General features: G+C 44.1%; 2 protein-coding genes across 8 annotated transcripts in view; both read left to right on the forward strand.

The window, feature by feature from the left end:
- Positions 1–24,407, forward strand: part of TXNDC12 (thioredoxin domain containing 12) — a 78,323-nt gene that overhangs the window by 44,295 nt on the left and 9,621 nt on the right. The gene's annotated exons all lie outside the window — the stretch shown is intronic.
- Positions 1–24,407, forward strand: part of RAB3B (RAB3B, member RAS oncogene family) — a 60,112-nt gene that overhangs the window by 26,544 nt on the left and 9,161 nt on the right. For all 7 annotated transcript variants that reach the window (XM_061344815.1, XM_061344816.1, XM_061344817.1 and 4 more), the window contains one exon: positions 20,000–20,118. In XM_061344815.1, coding sequence (XP_061200799.1) covers positions 20,000–20,118 — 119 coding nt within the window. The remainder of the gene's footprint in view (positions 1–19,999; positions 20,119–24,407) is intronic.

The following is a 24,407-nucleotide window of genomic DNA, read 5'->3' on the forward strand; positions in this document are numbered from 1 at the left end:
TCCCAGCCAACCTCAGGCAGTTCTCCACAGCTGGTTTTGTCAGCTATTGCAGGAGAGGCTGAGTGACTGGATGAACTATAGGGCGGCTCAGCTCTCACCTAGTCTCTTGGGATGGACGAGCACGCTGGTGGTGTGCAATCTTATCCTTGATATTGATTCTGCAGCTAAACTATGGGGTAAAAACCAAGCACAGATCTGTGAAGGGCTTGTGTCAAGTGTCTTCGGGGAACACAAAGCAGGTGGTCTAGTAGGCGGAAGGCAGTCCTAGTGCTGACTGGGCTGGTGGGTGCCATTGCTGATCCTCCTGGCCAGAAGCACCTCCAAGAGCCAGCCTGAGCTGCCTTTTTTTGCACTGACTTCATAATGAAGGGTCCTGAGCATTCTTGTAATACAAATGCTGTTCAGAAGTAGTTGGTATTGTAAGCAGGTGCATTCCAGCTCGGTGTACCTTGGAAATTTGACAGCAGCCAGATGTTTAACTGGGTAAAACGATGACTCTAAATACCATCATATAAATCTTGCAAATGCTGCTGAGGCTGAGGCTCCAGATACACCTTGTGGATTGTGAATTCTCCAAGGTCCTGGTTGATCAGAGAGTGAACTCTTCTCTTTAACCCTCGATTGGACCCAGCAGAGACAGCACGTGTTGGGATGTTACTAATGACCAACTGCAGAAAGTCAGTTAATCAATCCTTTGGAGCCACACAAGGCTGGTTGAAAATAGTTATACAAAGATTTTCTTAGTATTTTAATGGAAATTGACCCAGCGTTGCTGTTAGAAGCTTTCCACAGCAGCAGTCTTGCTTTGGTATACATTTCAACCAGCATGTGGTATGAATTTTATCTGAACACATTGATTTGATTTAAGTTGATTGATTTTGATTACCGACATGAGGGTATGCTAATGAGAAGCAATCCAGCTTGTCTAAATGACTGCTTCAATCTCTAGTACTTCTGATATACAGTGTTTGTATGACATGCGTGAAAAGCACAGGGAAAAATGTGTTCAACTGTTGAATTTTTTCTCAGTGGTTACTCCTTGATGAACAGGAGGAAACACATTATCCTGATTGCAGCTTGACAGCAGATTCTTCTGTCAATATGAATGAAGGCATTGAATATACCCAGTTAAGATACATTTCTTTGCCTCAGGAAATGGATAATACTGGTGGCTGTAAAAAACCCGAAACCAAACCAATATAAACCACTTGCTAACCTGGCAGCAGTGTGGAGTTTGGGGGCTCACAGCTTTGCACCCCTATGTTGAGGTGTGTGAAAACCTCCAGCTCCTGGGTAGTAGCAGCCTTTAGCAGCCCCACTCTGCGGTGGAACAGAGTAACCCACTGCTGGTTTTCAGCATGATTTCTGCCTGTGGGCCAGGAGGTTGCATTGCAAGGGCAAAGTGCCACAACAAACTCTTGTACCTGAAAGGTTTCAGAAGGAGGTTGTTCAAATGCAATACTGAGCTCCCACTAAGAATGTATGAGGTCTCGGGACCCTACTAAACCAACGTCTTTGAAGCTGGTCCTTCAGTTTTTAATTTACTGGAACCTGTTTGTTTTAGATGTTTGTGTACCTGTTGCTTAGAAACAGAAAGTGTAATATAGTGGAGAAGTTTTAAGAGAAAGTAGATTGTTGGATGCTACATTTCAAATCAAAACTTCTTCTTGTGAGCACTCACTTATAGCCAGGAAGCCTTCCTCTTGTATTGTGTGGGTATAAATCAGCCAAGGTATGAAGTGCTGTTCTTACTAAAGTAACTAAAAGTGATCATTTCTTCCTTGGTGTAGCTATTTCTCCTGTGTTCCCAAGAAGTCACATCAACCTAGCTATGCTGTGATCCTACAAATGCTTAATAAATGTTCTCCGCTCTAAATACACAAGTTAGAACATCCAGCCCTACAGTTCTTACCCATATTAAGATGGCATTGAAATAAAAATCTTTCCAAGTGGCCAGTAAATGAAGCTGAGTCATAGCAAGTCAGCTGTTCTCCTTATAGGAGACTTGGCTGATGTCTAGGCCCTGAAGTGTTTTCCACTTAGCCAAAAATACCCACTTTGTCAAGTTTGTGTAACAATATTAAGCGATAATCCAGCATACAATCATTGATAGCAACTGATCTGAGTGATTTATGCAAATAATCACTACAGAAACAGCTGTTGGAGGAGGAGAAGAAAGGGTGGGATATTTTACAGCTATCTCTGCACGATGTTTTTGATACAGCACTTGAGTAATCACACTGCCAGTGCTACCAAGGTGAGCCATACAAATAGCATCTATTTAAGTAGATAAGAGCCTCCTGGATTGAGCCTGAGCAGGAGGAGTGGAGCTCTGCTTCTTCCCCCCCCTCCAGAGTCCCTTGGTAGGGTCAAGCTTTGTGCCTGGGCAGGAAACTGTCCCCTATGGAGAAGAAACACACAGGTAAGGGAAGCTGGTGAGTGCCCACTGATGGCAGAGCTGCAATTGCTTTCTCCCAGGGCAGCTCCAAGGTGAGCAGGGTGCTTTTTGCACTATTGGCAGCACAGCTGGCAGTAGTGTCAGTGAGGTTCCTTTGGGGACTCTGGAGCTGAGTAAGAGTTCTCTCACCCTTAGGCAATGTGGTATGTTGAAAGGAGGAGCTGGCACTCCTGTGGAGGAGGAAGTCCCACGGATGTATGAAGGGTTGCCAAGCATGGTGTTCTCCTTGGGTACAGAATGACACAACCTGACTTCTCTGCTGTCACTGTATGTTTTGCAGGAGTGATTCATGTAACATGATCGTAGTTACTAAGATCAGGAAGAGGTTTGCTGATATTTAATCTACTCCTATCAAGCAGCAGGGTGGCACCTCTTCCTGGATCTAGCAGTGACAGCCTTGATGTGTCTGTGAGGCAGTTTGTATATGATACTTGGAAAGAACAGCTTGTCAGCTAACACCTGTGTTCATTCAGGTGGGTAAGCAGGCAGGCAGTATTGGCAAATGAAGTATATTCTTAATGTGAAACCTAGTGGTTCTTCATGGACCCCAGAATTCAATATGGACACCTCCAGGCTGGTGGTTCTTTTTTGTTTCTTTTTCTTTCATATATCAACTCTTTGTTCCTTTAAACTGAATTCCTGTTTTACTTGAAGAAGTTCACAAACTAGTCCTAAATGTGTCTTTGTCATACTTGTGTGTATAGATGTCTGTCTCACGCACCCCAAATCAAGGTGGTCTCTGCAAGGATAGTTTGGGATACAAATACATCTAGTGCACTGCAAGTGGCCAGAAGTAATCAATAGAGACAGGAAGGTGATTCGATAGTTGGGAGGAAAGTATTTGCTAGTAAAATGTCAGTGAAGAGAGAAGGGTCCTGGCGATGTGTCCTTGTCTCCTTTACTTTAACACCGTATGACAAGCTTTCTCCTCTCATTTTCCAAGTTGCTCCTAGAGCTGTCCCTCTGGAATGACAGGAGCATGCTTTGTAACTGGCAGCTGAGCAACTGAATAAGTGGTAGATCAGCTGCTAATCTCAGCTGAGATCAATCAAACCCAGAAAGCTCTGGCTTCTACAGCAGCGTACACAAGAGCAGAATCTGGTTCAGGTGCTTTGTCTGAACTTACATTGGAAAACAGTGTCCTGAGATGATTTCACTTTCCAATAACTCTTATGAATTACAAATAACAAGCTGGTGACTCCTGTGAACAAAGAAATTCCCCCAGGAAAGGATGAATGAGTTTGCAGTGGAGAAAGTACTGCACCGTGTTGCCTTTAAAGTATGCCGTTTTGTGTTGAAAACGTGAAGCTGGAGGGAGCAATGGTACCATGGTAACTTGTGATCTTTTAGATCTTTCTTACAAGATTGTTAAACTGTTTACCATGGCAATATCAAGTTAATATAGAACATTCTTGTTTTCCCTTTTATAATGACGTGCTTGAAAACTCCCTGATGCTATTGAGGCTTTGTGGTACCTTTAATAAAACAAAGATGCTAATCATGAGCACTTTCTTACTGCGCCTAGTTAATTTGCTTTGTTTTAACAACGCTATTAACACCTGACAATTCTAACCCAAGCACAGTCTAATTGAGGCACAATGTGAAGCCTGTAATTGAGTTTCTGTGTTCATTAGGTAATTTCATTAATTGTATTTTCATCATTTGCTCCTGAAATTTGCAAACGATGTCCACGTGGACATAAAGGTGGTGACAACTCTGCTTCTCCAGAGCATGGTTTTAGTTATCAGTGCAGTCTGTGTGCTAATCTTCAATACCTTGCTATTTGAATACCTTGAAATCGTTCAACATTCAGACTGTGTCACAAGCTGACAAAATGGCAAAGCTCCGAGAGGATGCTGCTGCATGCTACAAGCATATGTCACAAGGCATCAGATCCTGACCCGAGCCCTTTGGGTGCAAACAGAGCACAGACAAAATGCATCTTCAGCTTTGAATGTCTTAAGCTTTCCTGGATGTCTTCACAACTCTGTGGGTGCTGACTTTGGCCAAGACCCTGGAAGTGACAGAAGAAACTACATAAAGTTTTGTAAACCCAAGCAAACCAAAAAGCCACCAACCAAAAGAGCCCTCACAACCCAACCCACCCCACCAGCAGAAGCAGAGCTCTGTGATTACCAAATAAAATACCTAGTTGAAGGGTTTTCCTCCTCCACTGAAAATTTCAATAACGAAATGGGCAGAAGTTCTAGGCTCAGTGAAATCAATAGCAGTTCTTTTGTCTTATTATCCTTGTCATATTAGGATCACTTTATCATCATTAGTTTCTAATGCTCCTGGGGAACTGCAGAAGCAGAGAGTCATTTGAGCTCGTAGGAGAGGCTGCTGAAGACCTGGTCCTGCAGTCTATGGCACAGCTGAAGAAGCCTTCCCCTGCCCAAGGAAACTGTTTTGCCTTTGCTGAAACAAGCCTTGTAACATCCTGGGATGTTTGTTGTTACTTGGCTCGCCCAAACACAGCTCATCTTTCCAATGCTTGGTAATAAGCCAGTCCTCCAGTCACCTTTTTTACTATTCTTTTGGCTCATTGTAAGAGCATGTAGGGACAGGACAAGGGGGAATGGCTTTAACCTGCCAGAAGGGAGACTGAGATTAGACATTAGGAAGAAATTCTTCATTATGAGGGCGCTGAGGCGCTGGCACAGGGTGCCCAGAGAAGCTGTGGCTGCCCCATCCCTGGCAGTGTTCGAGGCCAGGTTGGACACAGGGGCTTGGAGCAACCTGCGCTAGTGGAAGGTGTCCCTGCCTATGGCAGGGGTTCGAACCGGATGAGCTTTAAGGTCCCTTCCAACCCGAACAAGTCTGGGATTCTCTGATTCTGTATTTCAGTTTGTTCCTTTTTCTTCCATCACAGTGTGTCACAAGGTGTCTGCATCCCAGTAGTGCATTCTCTACAGCAGATCCCATTCCCTCTGGAGAAGTCCCAGAGTATTTCTAGTATCATCCTTCCCATTTTCTTTCCTTGGCACAGAGATGAATTCTATGTTTGCCAGATACCCCTTTAATGCCTGCTGTTCTTCTTTCCACACAAAAATGCAGCCTCTTCCATTTTTAAGTGGAAAAACAATGAATATAGCACTGGAGCAAGCGTGGATGAGAGGTTGTTCCTGCGGCTGTCGTCAGTAAGCTGTTTTGAAAGATACAGCATATGTAGAGGTCGCTTATGTTTACATCTCATTTCACAAGATAGACTGCAACTAGTCTGTTCATTAATTAAATGGGAGTAAACATATACCAGAATATTGCCTGTTCTTATCTAAGAGGCTTTTTGCAACATTTGCTGTCTGTTGGTACAACTGTCCTAGTGTATGCGGGACTGATTTGATACGATATCATTAGTGACGTGGAAAGACACTTTGAGATTAGAACAGAGAGTATATTCTTTATCATCTGATACTTATTGTCTGATGGTTTACACCAGGAAGAGCACCTATTATAGATGAAACTTTGCAGCATATATTTATTTATGCCCCACTTGATGAGCATAACAAGAATCTAGGAAGTTTTTAGTCACTAAGCATCGGGAAGGCTGGCACAAAGCACTGCTCATCTGCGATAAAGACTTTGTTGACAGTTAGATGTTGGGATTCCCTCCTCTCAGCTGCAGGTGTTGGCAGGAGATGAGCTCTGATACTACCACATGGTCTGCTAAAAAGGCCAGCTACTGTTGTCTGAGATTTATGGGAGCACTCAGTTTGTAAGACAGGATGCCCTTGCCCTCACACGTGTCCTTTGTCATTCTGCAGTGAGTGCTGGTAGGACAGGGATGAAGGTATCTGCTTTCCCTTCAGGTTTCATATGAAGAAGTACAAAAGGAGACATCTAAACAAAGAAATCTGGGTGTTATTGTGGCTTTTATAATTTTTCAACTGACTTGGAAGATCAAAATAAAACCTTTGGTCAAGTTCCAGTATAGATTGGGGAACGACCTGTTAGAGAGCAGTGTAGGGGAGAGGGACCTGGGGGTCCTGGTGGACGACAGGGTGACCATGAGCCGACACTGTGCCCTTGTGGCCAAGAAGGCCAATGGCATCCTGGGGTGGATTAGAAGGGGGGTGGTTAGTAGGTCGAGAGAGGTCCTCCTTCCCCTCTACTCGGCCCTGGTGAGACCTCATCTGGAATATTGTGTCCAGTTCTGGGCCCCTCAGTTTAAAAAGGACAGGGACCTGCTGGAGAGAGTCCAGCGCAGGGCAACTAAGATGATTAAGGGAGTGGAGCATCTCCCTTATGAGGAAAGACTGAGGGAGCTGGGTCTCTATAGTTTGGAGGAGAGGAGATTGAGGGGTGACCTTATTAGTGTATATAAATATATAAAGGGGGAGTGTCACGAGGATGGAGCCAGGCTCTTCTCAGTGGCAAACAATGAAAGGACAAGGGGAAATGGGTACAAATTGGAACACAAGAGGTTCCACTTAAACCTGAGAAGAAACTTCTCAGTGAGGGTGACGGAACACTGGAACAGGCTGCCCAGGGAGGTTGTGGAATCTCCTTCTTTGGAGACATTCAAGACCCGCCTGGACACGTTCCTGTGTAACCTTATCTAGGTGTTCCTGCTCCGGCAGGGGGATTGGACTAGATGATCTTTTGAGGTCCCTTCCAATCTCTAACATACTGTGATACTGTGTGATACTGTGAAATTACATTCCCTTTGACACTCTGGTTGAAGAAAGTAGTCCTGGGTGCCACGTGAGGAGAGAAGCTGGGATTTTATTAATGTTTTAAATAGGGATGCATTTTGTTCTCTGGACTCTGTGAGAATGGTGACTGTGGTTTGAGTTATACCACCGACATGGAAACTGCTTCCTGCAAGACCAGAAATCATTTTGTTCTTAATGGCAGAAAGGCCAGATGCTGTCACTGCCTGGATCTTGGTATAAAGCTTTATGGTCAGCTCCAGGCAGCCCACGCCAAAGCTTGTCCTGCTGCTCTAAAGCCTCCAAAATCAGGCCAAGTTTTAATTCTTTGATGTTGGAATAAGACAAAATAGTAGCAAGCAGAAAGTGCGGCTCATTTAAATGTAATTTGATAATGTTTTGAAGCAGTTATGCTGGTGCTGATGTCCCTTTAGTGTTAAAATGTCTTCAGTTCATTGGCAGATCTAGTTCTGCTCACTTGTACCAATGCTTTGCTTCTAAGTTTAGCTTTTGCACCCTTTTGGTCAAGGGGAGTGATTTGGACTGGGTTGGAACCAAGAACAAGTCCTGTGAGCCTTCTTTTTGTCTCTGTCATAGTAAATAGCTTGTTTTCCTCAAAACGTCAACTTGTTGCACCTTCTCCAGACAAATCATGTATATCTACACAGAAAAACAGAGGAGCTTGATGTTCCCTGGGGTTAGTTCTCAGTAAGGAAGCTGGTTTCATTTGATAAATACTTCAGTGTGTGTTTTCCCCAGTGTAACAGGACAAATCCATTCCCAAGCTGGGAAGTGTTTCTTAAAGTGTGATGGTAATGGAGTGGAGAATTGCTGATTGCTGAATTGAGCTGATGGTCTATAGAGCCTGTTGTCAATCTGCTGCTGGTGGGCAGCCTGGGTGACTTAGGAAGCAGCACAACGCTTATGCATGAACTTGTGCTTGTGTTGTGCCAGATACTATGATTGCTTCAATTACAGATTTGTTGATAGACCTTCACTTGCTTGGGGTGATGCTGTCCTTATTCTATGAAACTGTAGTAATGTAAAATTGCTAGAATTTAGTGAATAATGATGGCCTCATATTTTTGTTCACCTGAAAAGCATCACATACATGCATTTAGTGTTCTGTACAAAGATGATCTTCTGCTGTTCCTCTTCCACACAGGATTTTTATTCGCTTCAAGCAGGACAGTCTGGAGTTATCATGAACAGCTCTTTTTGCAGCCTTCTTTCCTCGGAGAAACACACACATGGAAAATGCTGTATGTTCTTATCTAGAAACAGTCTCATTGGAGAGAAGTCAGGACCTCCACCTAGGCAGGATTCTTCACTGAGGTCACTGCATGCAGGCAGGACGTTAAAACTCTTCACAGCTTGTTTTATATCAAAATAAAATGGCCAAATGGCATCTCCCCAAATCTCGGCTGAATCAAGTGGTCCTTGTAAGTAGTCTGTGCTTGAGAGTGTGACTGAGGTCCCACTGGTGTGGGGACAGATGGGGCATGCAGCTACTTTCCATCAGAAGGGAAGGTAAGTGCACCATGTGGGACACCATCAGCCCCTGTAGCATGGTTTTCTCTGCCCCTGGTACAAGTAATTCTTTGCCTTCAGTAGAAGTTTGTCCAAATCCTGTGCAGAGTTCAAGCTGCTGTAGCAAACCACCTTGGGAGATAATACTTTACCTGCTGGGATGATAATTCTTTGACCCTTATTACCACCTGTGTACATGTGCACATATTAGCCTGGCAGCAAGTTAAGTTTGAAATAGTCTATTGCTTTTATGCCTCATATTGCTTAATAAATCATGAGAAGTGTGATAGAGTTCCCCACCAGTATTTTTCTTGTCAGTATTCATTCTTTATATTGGTTGGCTTCAACTGTATGAGACATACTGGTGTGAACATCCATTAATGCTCAATTTCCAGCTGATTATACTCAAAGGCAGTCTAAGGTGGGCCCAGCAGCATCTGTCCAACCTCAGTCTGGGCCAGGATTTCTCACTGAAATCCTGATCATCTGAAACACTGGCATGATATTCTCATTAGGATCAGAGTTGTGGGCATGCAGATCATGCTGTGATTGACCCAGCTGTAGTCTGCTTGCTGAACCTGAGATGTTTCTTGTTTCTTGGGGTCTTCTTCAATGAGCCAAGTCCTCAAAGACTCTTGTCCCTTTTTTTCCTTCCCACTTTAGGTAGGGCTTCCTTTCCCCTGTTCACTGGGCTCCTTGGATAAATCATTTACCCATGAAAAAAAGGACTACAGGAATGGATTTTGGCTTGGTTTGCTCCAAAATGAGCTTAGATGCACTATCTTTAATTAAGAAGAAATACAAAGTGATTCCTGCTAAGAAGAGCTGCTAAAAGTCAGTTTTCTAAACCGCTGATGGAGGAAGTAATTGGGACATTTCAAGTAGGTAATGGTGATTACAATACAGTCTGATTGTAGCCCTTAAATCATTATTGTAGCCTCCCTCTAAAATCATTTTAGAGGAGGGAGAAGCAGTTCTTGATAGGTAAGGACTGACTGGTTGAGGACTGGAACTGGGTTAGAAGTTTGTTTGAATGCCAGATAAATTAGTCATATGTTGTTTCTTTTTTTATGATGCCAACAACACGTTTTCTTCGGCTGAGAAATCTGTTGTTGTTTTCCTCTGTCTTTCTAAAAAGGTAAATACAAAGATGTGCTTTTCATCCTTAAGATCTGAGCCACTTGAGCACTTAGCGTGCCCACTGGCCCAAGGCTTGGGAGCAGTACATGGCCTAGACAGAGCAGGGAGGTGTTGTGGTCATGAAATAATTAGCACATGGTAAAAGTACCAAGCAGCAAAACATCTCACAAGTATGTCAAGAAGTATTTGCTGGTGATGCTCTTTCCAAATAGAAGGAAGGAGTGGGCATCACAACAGAGGTGGGTGAGCTTACAATAGTGTGCAAAAAGGCTTCACACCAAGAAACCCACAGGCACTGTAACACCATGAGAGCCCCAAAGGAACCTCACAGCTGCTTACTGAGCTGCCCCAGGAGTGCACTAGAGCCACCTGCAGCTGTCACACAATGCAACTTCCAGTTTAACATCTGGACTGTGTGGTTATAATAGAAAATCTTGCCATAAATGGTAGCAGGTTATTTTCTTTGTCTTGTGACATTACTGAGCATCGTGCGTGCGCTGTTGTGGTTGACAAATAACTTAAATTCTAAGCATCTATTTTAAGATGTTTATGACTACTCCAAAATAGCTGTCCTTTAGCTGAAAGTCTTCCTTTCTATTCTCAGCCAAGATGTGGGTTTACTTGGAAAGTTTCAAATTCCATTTGATTGTTTTTTTACACTTTTGTGAATTTGATCAAAACCCCCTTCACATCACCTGAAGAACTCTATCAGATTTATTTATTGCATTGCTTTTCAACATATGTGCACATTTCTATCAAATACAAACTTATGAGGTAGAGGAATCTGTGTTATTACTAATTCCAGCACTTGGAAAATGTATTTCATACTCTACTGAAGTGAGATACCTTTCTTATTTACCTTCTGACTTATGAGCTTCACATTGTTCTTGTGGTTCGTTTTCTTCAGGCTTTCGTTCTACCTTCTTGTGTGTTAGAACCTTAAATAGCTTTATATTTGTGTTTAATGCTCCCCTGAATTCAGCAGGGGGGCTTTTTTCCTAATTTGGCAGATAATAAATTGGAAATTGCCTAATCAGCTCTTAATTTCTACCAAATCTTGACAGATTACACGTTAGGGTTTTAAAGACCTTAAAAGAATACATATATATATATATACACACACATATGTATATACACATATATACAGACACACATATATATACACACAATATATATATACTTTATTTGATGCGTGGTTCTTAATATAAATTATGTTTGGTTATTTTCTTTTGATTCTTGATGCTTTATTCTTTGTGGTTCTTTTCCCTGTCTTGCTGCTGCCCTTTAATTTAAAGCACATGTTCTGGCCTCATGGTTGCAATTTAGTTTGGTATTTTAATCTTGGAAATATCATAAACACCTTCCCAGAATCTCTGAGCACTTTGTCTTAGAATTGATCCCCTTGACATAATACCTCTAGGGGGTTCTTGTGAAGTATGAGGCTCACATTTAGCCCTAATCCACTACTAAAAAAGATGAAATCTTCCCTTGATAAGAACAGTCCTGGGGGGTGATGCTTGTAGCAGAGTACTAAGTTTTCTTACAACTAGGGATACTAATAGGTCTTGCAGGCACAAAGTCATCGAGCTTCATAAGCACCTTGGGATGTAAATATTTGCTTTGTAAATGAGTTAACTGTAGGTCTTGCCCAGCTGTGGTCCTGACGGGGTACCGCTGCAATGGGGTTGGGCTGAGTACAGCTGTGATGGAGTCTGGGCTGGGTACCTCTGTGATGGGGTCCAGTCTGGGTACCACTGGGATGAGGGTCTGGATTGCGGTCCATCTGGGTACTGCTACCTTGAGGTCCTGCCTGAGTACCACAGTCATGGGATTCAGGCTGGGTACATTGCAATGGGGTCTGGGCTGGATACCGCTGTGATGCTGCTGGGGGGCACCGGAGCTGGGCAGCTGTGGCCAAGCCTCGTGCAGAGCCTGCTCCACACGGACTCACTGCATGGTTCTCTTGCTGGTTACCATGACATTTGATCACCTAGAAATAGGCTCCAGGAAGTCTGCGTCTTGTTCTGCTGCTCTCGGAGCTGGGATTTGCTATGTTCTGCTTGCTTGCATTTGAGGGGGAGTGAGGCTGATAGCAGGATAATGCTAATTCCCTTCACCTTATCCTTGTTCCTTTCCAGACCAAAGAACCAGGCTACTGAATTTAAACAGATCTGTACCACAGATCATTTGACTTCCTTCTCACAGGTTTTGTATTTGCTCTTTTGGCAGCTGATTGATAATGTATTGAGATCTTCCTTTCTGCCATACATCTCCATGGGTTAGCAGTCTGCTGTTAGGACCCACACAGTGGTAGCTGGACTGTAGCATATCTACCCGCTGCACTACAGGACCATTTAGGACGTCCATGCTTGCACGTTCGCAGTAGTGTAGTGCTGCTTCTGAAGTACTCTGGCTGTGATTAATTTATCTGCCTCCCAACAAGCCAAGCTAATTAATAGCACTTAGAGTGGCTAACATTGCTCAGACATCTGTGCATTGCACAGTTGTTCTTACGGTGGCTGATAAGCAGAATTAAACGATATACATGGGACAACTAAAAAGATCTAGCAAAAATGGCAAAATATTCTTATATAACAATGCATTCAGTGCCTGAAATGCTTCGTACTCAAGGATCTCAGCCTCTTAAAATACTTCTTGATCTTTGTTTATTTGCAGCTAAAGAATTGGAAGCTGGAAGTAGGCATATGGTATGGGTGCTATGTATGTTTATTCCTGCCATTTCTTTAGTTTTCTATTGAGCTAAATGGTTCGGGAAGAATCAAAACCATGATCGTTATGTTCTTTATATGATCTTTATATTAATTTTAAGTCATGAAAAAGAAGGCTTTTCAATTATATGGCATTAAAGAATGTGCAGATGAACTTAATCTTTGTGTGTGCCTCTTCATGAGATTTCTCTTTTGCAGCCACTGTCTTTTAAATACTCTAGCAGAGAAACTCAAGCTACAGGAAGATGAGAAGAGCAGATAGTGTCCATAAGCCAGCAGCCCTGTTTCAGTCCTCCTTACCTTTTGACAGATGAGGAAGGGCAACTGCTGCCAATCTTTGCTGCAATCTCAAGGCACCTGGGAAAATAGAAGTAACTTCGTTAACATCTTAGTAGGTCAGGACCAGTAGTGTTAATCGCAGTACACTGGCTTGATTCCAGTTAGGAAATTAGACTCTGCTGAGCAAATGCACCCCATTGTATTTCCAGTGATTCACTTTTTGTCTCATATAGTTGGGGTCGCTGAGCAAAGCTAAAGAGCTTCCCAGCCACCAGGAATGTTTTAATGTTGGATGAGGTCAACCTGTGCTAACTTGTCCTCTGTGCCCATCAGCTTAGTTTATGGAAGTTACTTTATAAAGAAAACCAAGTGCAGTGCCCTACCTGAAGGGATGCTCAGCCACTGAGTTCCAGGGGACAATTCCAGAAGTGTGTGTGTCAGTGAAGACTGAGGGCTCTGATGACTGGTGAGCTATTGTGGGCTGTGCATGTGTTAGAAGTCTCTTTTCATAATGTTTCCATATCCCTGCTGGGAGCAGTTATTGTGGGAATGTTAGAGCACACAGGGTGGTAGGAGCTTCTTCTGTAAGGGGTAAGTAAAACAGGAGAGAGAAGTGAAGCTTCTGCAACTGGTGGTACTGAAATAACCCAAGGCTTCTGGTTTTACTACTTCCAAAGAGTTGAAATTAAAATAGTCATATTGGGGAAGCATTTAAAAACCACTTTGCAAGGATAAAGCCTTTAACAAAAGAAGACAGGGGTTTTGTGTTGGGTTTTTATTCATAACAGAAATGTTTTGCTGCAAATTGCTAATATTGATCAAATTAAGCTGTCTCTCAAGGTATCTAAATGTGGCTGAGTAGGTTTCAGTTCGTTTTGGACAATGGGAGCACTCAATAAGAAGAGAGAAAAAAGGCACGCTTAATACCATCTGTTGAACTGGAGCTTTTTAATCAGAGCTGAGCTCTGAAGGAGCCAGGTGTTATTTTGCTCCTGGCAGCAATTGAAACATCACAGGCTTTTCATGACATCACGTCTTTTCCATGTCTTAACCAGTGACTCATTTTGCTTGCCTGTTTGTTCCTATTTCTAGCTACCAGCAGGAACAGTAAGCACAATGTTAGCATTCTGTTATTAATGGCATAGGTCACTCTCTTCGCTCACCCTTGTCTTTCTTGGTGGGTTGTTTTTTACCGCCCTCTTCTTCTTTCTCAAGGTGACTTTTTCCTTTATCTGATGCTTTCTTGATGGCTTCCACTCAAAAGTCTACTTTTGCAAAGGAAATGTGTGTGTTAATGGAAAATCCAGGAGCTCTGATCACAGAGCAGAGCCCGTATGTGCTGAGCACTGGGCGAACACACAGCTGAGGAAATCCCAGCCCCAGAGAGGGTGCACATCCTGACATGAGAGTAGTGGGACAGGAACAGACCACCCACCTCACAGCAGGCATCGGTAATGTTGACTAAAACAACTAGAATTGCTGAAGATCGTGAGAAATTCAACTCTTCACATTGCAATGGTCCCGAAATGCAAGGAAATGCTGCTTTGAGCAGCTAACAAGGTCCAGAAATGCAAGGAAATGCTGCTTTGAGCAGCTAGCAGGGTCCAGAAATGCAAGGAAATGCTGCTTTGAGCAGCTAGCAAGGTCCAGAGAGGAAGGCAGAACAGAGCAGCAGCAGAGAAGGCTGCATGTGAGCATGAATATTTCCTCATCTGTGCAGAAAGGAGAGTAAACAGGTCTTGGACATAAAAGGGTCAGTTGTTACTGAGCCCCAGAGCGGCCTGTAGCAGAACAAACAGGCCTCTGCCTTCAGGATGTCTCTTTATTTGTTCCTTATTTAGGTTATCTGTCATGTAGAGAGCAGGAGCTTAGGTGGCCAGTCTTGCTGAGAACTGAGCTGTGTTTGCAGGGAGTCAGATGTTTCCTAACACTTTGATGTCTAATAACTTGCTGCCCCTATAACCACAGGGCTGTGAAGTTGATTATCCTGTCCCCAAGGCTGACCAAACTCCAAACAAAGAGCTATGGTGTAGGTGTCATGATGTGACACTGAACAGCAGGGAAGGAGAGGTCTCTCCTTCACCATAGCTGATGAAGCCCTGAAACTGTGGTTGGTGCTGGTTGTTGGAGTTGATGTAACCTCTGTTCTGACTTTGAACAGCCTAAGCAAGGATGATGCTAAGTACATGCATCCTGTAATTGTTTCCAACCAGCTGGACAATGGGTAACTCTTATTCTTACTTACTATTCTTCTCAAAACCAAAACCCCAAACAAAACAAGCAAAAAGCCATAATCCTTTAAGAGAAATCAGGTGGTTTATTTCTTCAGAGGCTGTTGGTCACATACACTGCTAGAGCAGTCACGAGGGCTTTAAACCCAGTACAGATGAGAAGTTTCAGTGACATTTTATGTGGAACAAAGAACTTGTGGCTGGAAATCTTCACTAGAAGAACAACAGTTCAGAACCAGGGGTTCTGCTTTTTCAGACCTGCAGCAAAGAGCATCTGTCATGATTTAAAATCTCAGATATGTTTCCTGTACAAGTGCCTTGCTGTTTGTGCTGAGACAGCCAAGTACATTGAAGTAAACCTGGTCGTGCTCCTTTTGTGAATGTTGACGTGATGGATCTTGTGATAGCGGGCGTCTGCACGTAATGCAAATGCATTTAGCTCTTTTTCTCCTTTGATAAACACTGAATTTTGATTGCTCATTAATGCAAACCCTTCAGATTTGTGTTCCAAGCTACCAACTGATGGTCTTGTGGGTTTTTCTGGTTTGTATCAAGGACAGGCACACATGTAAGCTACAGAAGAACACATTACACATTGGTGTAAATATACTGAGACCCTTCTATGCTTGGTTAAGGCCTGGCTTTCTGATTCCTCTTCAGGGACAGCCAAACAGGCCGAAGGCTCAGGCTCTTCTTCCTAGGCATTTGGCTAGACTGTTAATTAGAGCTACCCCAGGTTTCTGCTGATCCCTGCCTGTGCCTCCTTTACTTGTCTTCTAATGAGTTTGTGGTCTACCTGGAAATCTTGCAAGCAGCTTGGGGGAGCAGGGAAGCAATCTGCATCAGTTATTTTCTCCTTCGTTAGATAGATGTCTTGCACATAAAATCCTGCAATGCCTAATTACCAAAGGCTTTGTGGTGTTTTAAACTCTGCAAGGGCAGCTAATGTACACGTTGAAGAAACTGAGCTCGGATTTTGCAGTTTGTTTAATTGTGTTGATGTTAAAGTGTGGGGGGATAGGGGATGGCCAGTGGGGCTTGTATAAAACATGGTGTGAGTCAAGAAAATTAAGCCAGTTCATAGGTGTCTAAGAAGCTAACGTAACCTGAAGGGAAAAAAGTCACTTCAGGGTGATATTACAGAGATTCAAATGGATTTGGAGTAATGCAACTGAAAACATTCAAGGGGAGATGGCATGCTGTGTACCTGTACAGTGAAACAGAGACAAGAATCCATCAGAGACCCATATAGAGATGAATCACATCTCTGCCTTACTGCATAGCCACCAGGGCAAGGTTATGACTAAACTTCACATACCATGAAATATAGGATGCCTTTTCCTCTCTCAGACGCTGCCTGTGGGAAGGTAGGCACCTAGGTATATACTAATGAATATGCAAATGACTTTCCTAATGAGGTAAGTTCATTGTCTGCCAGAGAACAGACTATGACTAAGGAAGTATATGTAGCCCTTTGGGGTTCTGCACCTCCTCCAGCCACATCCCTGTTTCTTGCTAATGGATAAATTGGAGTCCACCTCCTTGCACAGGGGGTTTGTAGGCAGAATACTGAAATCAGCAAACCAGAATGACCACATTTCAGTGCTTTCTGGCAATAGCACAGTTTGCATTAACACAGAGTAACTATAGCCTGAGTCCAGATCCTCGCTGAGCCGAGGCACTGGACTCATCCCACACCTGAGCGCCTCTTGGGTCTGCTGCCTGGAATAGCCTGGATGCACATCCTCACAGCTAACTCCTTGCTCAGAGCTATGGTCAAATGTGATTTCTTGCCAAACTGTGCTGCATGTAGCTAGCCAATGTGCCTTGCTGTTGCTTACTGCCTGGTCACAGCCCCATGCCCTAAGCCAAAATGAGAACTAGTTAAACACACAGCAGAAAACAGAAGATGGGATTTCGGAGATCCTGGCAATGTAGGTGTAAAACAGTAATGCTGTGGGTATGAGAACTGAAGAAGTCTGACTTCCTAAGGATGTGTTTCTTTTTGTTGGTTGCAGGATCTGAGAAGTTGCTAATACTGATTGAGGTCTTTTTCCTAATGAGGCATGAAGAAAGCCTCCCTCCTGTGGACCTTTTGGTGTTGAAAAAAGATAAGCGTTGAACTAAGCTTTTTACCCAGCTTGCTAAGGGATGCTTAAAGTCTCTCTTCACCTTACCAGCTATTTTCATGACATTTGTAAGAACGTACCTTTGAGAGTGTTTCCTTTCAGTCAGATATTATGAGCATATCCACATGCATGTGTGGAGACTGGTGATTCAATAAGCCGTGTGTCACTGGGAAATCGGGCTAAAATAGAGCAACTATCATGTCTGAATAAACAGAGCAGTAAGTTGGGGCTGTTCAGCCTGGAGAAGAGAAGGCTGCGTGGAGACCTCATAGCAGCCTTCCAGTATCTAAAGGGGGATTATAGGGATGCTGGGGAGGGACTCTTCATTAGGGACTGTAGTGATAGGACAAGGGGTAATGGGTTAAAACTTAAACAGGGGAAGTTTAGACTGGATATAAGGAGGAAATTCTTTCCTGTTAGGGTGGTGAGGCACTGGAATGGGTTGCCCAAGGAGGTTGTGAATGCTCCATCTCTGGCAGTATTCAAGGCCAGGTTGGACGAGGCCTTGGGTAATATGGTTTAGAGCGAGGTGTCCCTGCCCATGGCAGGGGGGTTGGAACTAGATGATCTTAATGTCCTTTCCAACCCTAACTATTCTATGATTCTATAATACTGTTGCTACTGAGACCTTCCCCACTTTGGGAATTATAGCTGGGATCCAGTTGTCATGGCTGGTTTAGCAGTTCAGCAGCTAAGCATTGATGTGGTGTCAAGGACTGCGAGAGTGCTCTGTGATGGATTTATCATGGTAGGAGAAGAAATGGTCATTCAGGCTGCAAGGTGTAGTCCACCTCGTTCTTGTCCTTCTTGTCAGGAGGGAACAGAACTGTTTCTCAGGCAGTGTGCAATGCTCTGCTGTGATCAGCCAATGCACTACCCTGCCTTGAAATAAATGCACAAGTTTCAAGGAAAAATCCCATCTTTTTTCCAGAGGATTGGTGGAGAAACAGCAAGATTCCTGCTGCATAATTTCTCCCTGGGAAATTCGCGGTGTCTTACAGCTGTGGATGGTCTCACACTAGTGCAATAGGCAGTGTCTTTTAAGCAAGCTGCAGGGAGCTTATTTACAAGCGCTTGCCTCCTACAGAGAGCCTCTGTGATATTCTGGTGCAGAACAACAGGCGATCGTTGTTGTTTTCGCCTTTCCTAGGCTGGCTAGCATGTGTTCTGGAAGGGCTGACACTGTCTCCTGCATGCAGCAAAAACAGAGCTGCATGTATGGGAATGATGAACAGGAGGGTTTTAAAGCTGAGTAGTTTCTGACACACTGCACATTGTGTGTTTTCTGGGGCTCTGGTGATGGGCTATGTCTGATCATGAACTGTCTCAATACTCTGGCAAGAGTGCTTTACATGGATTTATAGGGATGCTGGGGAGGGACTCTTCATTAGGGACTGCAGTGGTAGGACAAGGGGTAATGGGTTCAAACTTAAACAGGGGAAGTTTAGATTGGATATAAGGAGGAAATTCTTTCCTGTTAGGGTGGTGAGGGACTGGAATGGGTTGCCCAAGGAGGTTGTGAATGCTCCATCTCTGGCAGTGTTCAAGGCCAGGTTGGACAGAGCCTTGGGTGATATGGTTTAGAGCGAGGTGTCCCTGCCCATGGCAGGGGGGTTGGAACTTGATGATCTTAAGGTCCTTTCCAACCCTAACTGTTCTATGATTCCATGATTCTATGATCTTACTCTTCCAACTAGCCATGTGATAGATAAGTCCTTCAGGGCCTTTTTCTCTAGAGAAGAGAAACCTTAGTTATCACATTTTAAACCAGTGGCAGTAAATGCTTTCTTAAGTGTGGGTTTTGCAAGGACTAAAGGAGCATTCATTTCAGAACTGCTAACCCATAAGAGTAACTAGCAGTCAACACCTTATGGTGAACTTGAGCTTTTAAAGTAAGGCCTTTTGCCTCCCTGCAGCTCTTTCACAGAGTTGCCATTTGTCAAAACATAGATGAAATCTGGTTGTTCAAATAATAGATACTTCCTGAATGAGAGAGACATTAAGCACACAACTCTTCTTGATTCAGAAGGCAGGTCCAAAGGGGGTGAATTGGATGCAGGACTGTTGATCTGATTTAGAAACACTCCTCAGTTTAAGAGTCAGCAGCTAGAATGTGAGGAGTAAATGTTGCTGGCATCCACCAGATGGTATTTGACATGTTTTCCAGCTGTCACAAGTCTTGTGTTGTATATGTCACAGTTTCACCTTTATGCTGCCAGACTGAACATAGAAATGACAATTGCAGGTAGAGGTGTTCTACAGCACTCTACAGACAAAGAGAGTTAAATGGAACTTAGTAAATCTCAGATTAGTACATGCACCTCAGACATCATGAGTGGGATATTCCATGTTGAATTCACTTTGTAGAGTAATTTTCATTGCATCAAGTCTTTAACTGTTGTCTTTAACCTCAGGTAAGAGTCACCTGCAATATCTGCTCAAGCACATTTTCCCCACTGCAACACTACATTGCAACACGTAAATGCCTTTTGCCTGCTGCAGTCCTGGGCTGTTTTCTATTGCCTGTGCTTTGAAGTGTCAGCTCTCAGTGAACTCTGCTAACGTTTCATTATTGCCTTGAGGCTGAGGCAGGGAAGAGCAATTAAAGGGTTGACATCTTTGATATTTTTTTCATAGAACATGTGTCAAAATGCATTTAAGAAATCACGGTTTATGCAAAAGCCTAATTAAAGCTAAAATGTAAGGACAGTTTGTTTCAGATGGGAGCAAATGAGGGTTTAAAATGTATAACAACAAGGAGTGGTTGCCTTGTTTTACACACAGGACCTTACTACAAATGCTGTTTCTGAGAACTGGAGTCTTAAAGCCTAAATATTCCTCTCTGTTGCAGGATACAGCTGGACAAGAAAGATACAGAACCATCACTACTGCCTACTACCGAGGAGCCATGGGCTTCGTCCTCATGTATGATATCACCAGTGAAGACTCCTTCAATGCAGTGCAGGACTGGTATGAAATATTGCTGGGTTTGGGTTGGTTTGGTTTTTGGCCAATTCTCTCCTTATAACTTGTTTGTTGGGAACATCACACACCCCATCCTCCACGGTGCTTTGCATCACCCTGTTCTTTCTTCATCATCTGAACTTTGGGATAAATAACTTAGGTTTTAAACTCTCCTCTAGAAAATGCTCCACAGCTTCACTTTAATGAAGAAGTTATAATTAAAACATAGTGGCTTTGGAAAGTTTTCATTTGTTCCAAAGAAATGAATCCTTTAATGCATTATCTGGGGTTGGGAGGTTTTCTGCGCTGCTAAAACAATCCGGTGTAGCAGTGGCTGTTAGCATCAAATCTCATTTATAATCTAATAAGGCTAAATCTTTCCGAACTGCCTTGAAAAAGGGTTTGGTTGTTGTTGGGTTTGTTTGGATTTGGGTTGGTTTTCTCCAAGGGTAGACACATGGAACATTATTCACCTTGCCTAGCTCGAGATAAGTAAAAATGTAACTTTATCCATTTAAAAGTTGTGAAGTTGAAATTAGCTGTAGTGGTAATAACAGGAGGAAGAACAAGGCCTGGGACAGAAGGCAAGCATACCCCTTCAAAGCCAGTCTGTTACCACTGACTACAGAAAGCAGCTGGACAGCTCAGTAAGGCAGTGTTTGGTGAGGAATGGTGGGATGAGGGAGAAGGAGTTACCTGTTAAATGTGAAGGGTGGGGGCTTAGCCCTAAAATTAGGTAAGGAATGGCTTCTCAACTGTTGCAAGCTCCTCTGGCTCCACTGAATTCAGGCAGAAACACCAGAAAATGATTTCTGCACTTCCTGATGACAGAAAGCAGGGAAATATTTATGGCTTACAGTGAAAGGAGAAAGCATCAGGTCAGTTGCTTTAAAAAGTCCATGGCAGTATCAAAGCTGCATTGGCACTGCATTGGGACAGACCGGTCTACCTAGTATTTAGTGTGCATTTCCCCTTCCCCACCCAGAGGTCCCCTGATAACTCATGCCACCTCTCTTCTTCCTTGGCAAGAAACGTCCCACCTCACTCCACACTGATCTGATTTTGGAAGCAGAGCTGCAGCCCAGACCTTCCTGCTCTCCTGCCTTCTGGACAAGTACATGTCCAGAGCAGGAAGAGTAAGTGGTCTTGCCAGAAGAGCCAGAGCATGTTATTGCTGTGGTCATAGGTAGTGCCTGCAGCCTCCTTGGAGGTAGGGGATAGAATCCAGCACAGTGCCTGAGGTGAAAACACCTGAGCTGTTGCTGCGGGCACAGCATGGATAAGCAGCAGGCTGGACCCTGTTGCTGGATCTTGTGTTCTGATGTGGCATCCTCACAAAGTGACACCAGAGTTTGTGGAGGAAATACAGTGCATGGGAGGCAGGGGAACGGCTGTGTTTATCCTCAGAAGAAGTATCCCTGTGTTTCCCCCCAAACTTGTAATCCATAGATACGGTCAGCATGCAAAGAAAGGTGATGCAGCAGTTAATGTAATCTCCCAAGTCTGGTGGATTGATTTGCAGTGATCTCTGTGACCCACCAGGAGCATGTGATACATGCTGGCTATGGCACTGCCTCTTAGCATCCAGCTCAGTTTGGCTTTTTGTTGAACACCTATTCTGTATCCCCTAATCTAGGTTGTGACTCAGAAGCCACAACAGTGTGGTTTGTTGTTGATAGTCATTTGGCCTTCTCCCGAGGCTGCCCATTATTTATTCTTGCTGTCCACTGAAGCAGATGGTCCGGATCATCACATCTAAGGATGCAGTCTCCACTCTCACCCCATCTCCAGTATCATGACACCATGCTGCAGGAGGTGAACAACAGCATTTTCCCTGAGCTGTCCTTGACCAGCTAATGACAGGGGAATAATTTTTTCCTTGCTGAAAGCACAAACCCACAGGTTTTGCCAAACCCAGGTCCCTCCATGTGGCACATTGGCCACCTGGCTCGGGTGAAGCTTTTTCTGCTTCATGTGTCTGCATGGGGATTTTTCCCATAGTAGTGCAGGTATGTGAGATAGGGCAATATCTTTCACTAAGCTGAATCTTTTCAGCTTGGTTACCTGGTGAAACAAGATACATACAAGCACACAGTTCAGCTGCCTCTGTCAGTTCTGCTCTGGTAAGTTTTACTTACCAGTTGTAACATAGCCCAGAACAGCAAATCTCAATCTCTGAGCTGATGCTATTTTGAAGTTTGTACGGGTGAAGTTTAAGCTGAAGTATTGGAAGTGGTCTAAGCTCCATTCCATCAAAGGCAGCACTGAAAGAGCAAGAATCGGGAAAGGTCAGCTCTGTCTGTTTGACTTCATGTCTCCCCGTGGCACGGGGGCTGCATGAATACCTTCTCTAAGAGCACCTTGTCAGCCAAAGGACAGAGGTGAGCCATCAGTCCATTTGTACCCTGTATTTTAGGAATCCTTACAGCCAGTTGGAAGATTCGGAGCCCAAATCACGTAGTGGGGTGGATAAAATCGGTCTTTTCCTTCCCTTCTGAAGCTTGTCCACAGAAGAGGACTGTAGCAAAGCCAGCATCGCTGTGCCAGCAGAGTCCTCTAGTGGCGATACAACTAAGAGATGGTTTTCTTCCCCCAGTCTGCAAAATTGCTTTCCTAACTTCCAAAGGGACAAGAAATGGAAACAAAAGCTTTTTGCCTGGTGCTGCTGTATCTGCCCCTGCCATTTGCTGGCATAGCGAGTAGGTAGGATTTTTTGGGTGGTTTTCACCATCCTGGGTGATGCAGTTATGCTTCAAAAAACATTATACTGGATCTGGTCTTCAGTCAGGAGCTGTACTCTCCAGGGAAACTTATGGTGTCTGCTGCTTGAGTTAGTTCAGCTCAGAGTCTTTGTCTTCATCAGCCTGGTCCATTCTTCAGGTCAAGTGCAAGGCAGAAGCATGCCAAATGATAAAAACAAGGCAGTTTACAGCATAGAGGACAGGGTCAGACAAACCTTCAAGAAGACCCTCCTGTTGAGTCCTGAGGTTTAGAAGGAGCCCCTTTGCTTGCTAAACTCCTCAGAGAGGAGTCTAGGTGTGCCTGTATCCCAACTTAGCCCCAGACTTGGTCAGTGTATGGTTTAGAGTGAGGTGTCCCTGCCCATGGCAGTGGGGTTGGAACTTGATGATCTTAAGGTCCTTTCCAACCCTAACTATTCTATGATTATACCTGCACAATTAATTACTTATATTACATAGCTAAGATTTCATGCTATTTAGCATGCTATTGGTCACTCACTGAGAATCTGTTGCAGCAAGGAATCTCTCAGACTCAAGGAGCAACTTTGAGGGTGTCCCTACTCGACGGGAGACATGGGTGTACAGCCCATTGCTGTGCAGCAGAGCTCGATGAGCCTCTTACTCTGTAAGAGAAGATAATTGACTTATAGTCATATCTGCTTACCAGCTACAGAAGTTAGGGGGCTTCGTTTCCAAACTTGGCTTGAATCAAGCCTTGACCAGCACTATGGCTGGGAGGTGCGTGTGCACACATTGCTCAGATTATCCCTTGTCTATTGAGTCGTTATCTGTCTCTGCTTAATCCACTTGGAGTCTGATGTAGCCATCACAACCAGATGCATCCATTACAACCACCACTGGTGGTTATCACTTGGGCAGAGTCAGGTTGGGTGTGGAGGGAAGCTCACAGCCACAATGGCAAAGTTGTAAGCCACTCTACCTTGCAAGGAAGGTGTGGTGGCCTGAAAAGCGAGCTGTCTCTCTGCTTACAGAGCTTTAGGTGGGGCTATAACAAACCACACTATTTCTGAGAGCATACTTCAATCCTCACTGAAGTCAAGTGGGGCAAACACATGGGATATATGCAAAAGCTAAGAGCCAAGCTCATCCTAGGTCATCTTCTGGTGTTCTGGTGTCCCCAACATAAAAAGGACATGGATCTGTTGGAACAAGTCCAGAGGAGGCCACGAGAATGATCAGGGGCTGGAGCACCTCCCGTATGAAGACAGGCTGAGAAAGTTGGGGCTGTTCAGCCTGGAGAAGAGAAGGCTGCGTGGAGACCTCATAGCAGCCTTCCAGTATCTGAAGGGGGCCTATAGGGATGCTGGGGAGGGACTCTTCATTAGGGACTGTAGTGATAGGACAAGGGGTAATGGGTTAAAACTTAAACAGGGGAAGTTCAGACTGGATATAAGGAGGAAATTCTTTCCTGTTAGGGTGTGGGTTGCCCAAGGAGGTTGTGAATGCTCCATCCCTGGCAGTGTTCAAGGCCAGGTTGGACGAGGCCTTGGGTGGCATGGTTTAGTGTGAGGTGTCCCTGCCCATGGCAGGGGG

This window comes from Neopsephotus bourkii, unplaced genomic scaffold, assembly GCF_033783945.1.
Source record: "Neopsephotus bourkii isolate Nb327-2 ecotype Australia unplaced genomic scaffold, CSIRO-AGI_Nbou_v1 NB_234, whole genome shotgun sequence".
In the NCBI taxonomy this organism is placed as follows: Eukaryota; Metazoa; Chordata; class Aves; order Psittaciformes; family Psittacidae; genus Neopsephotus; species Neopsephotus bourkii.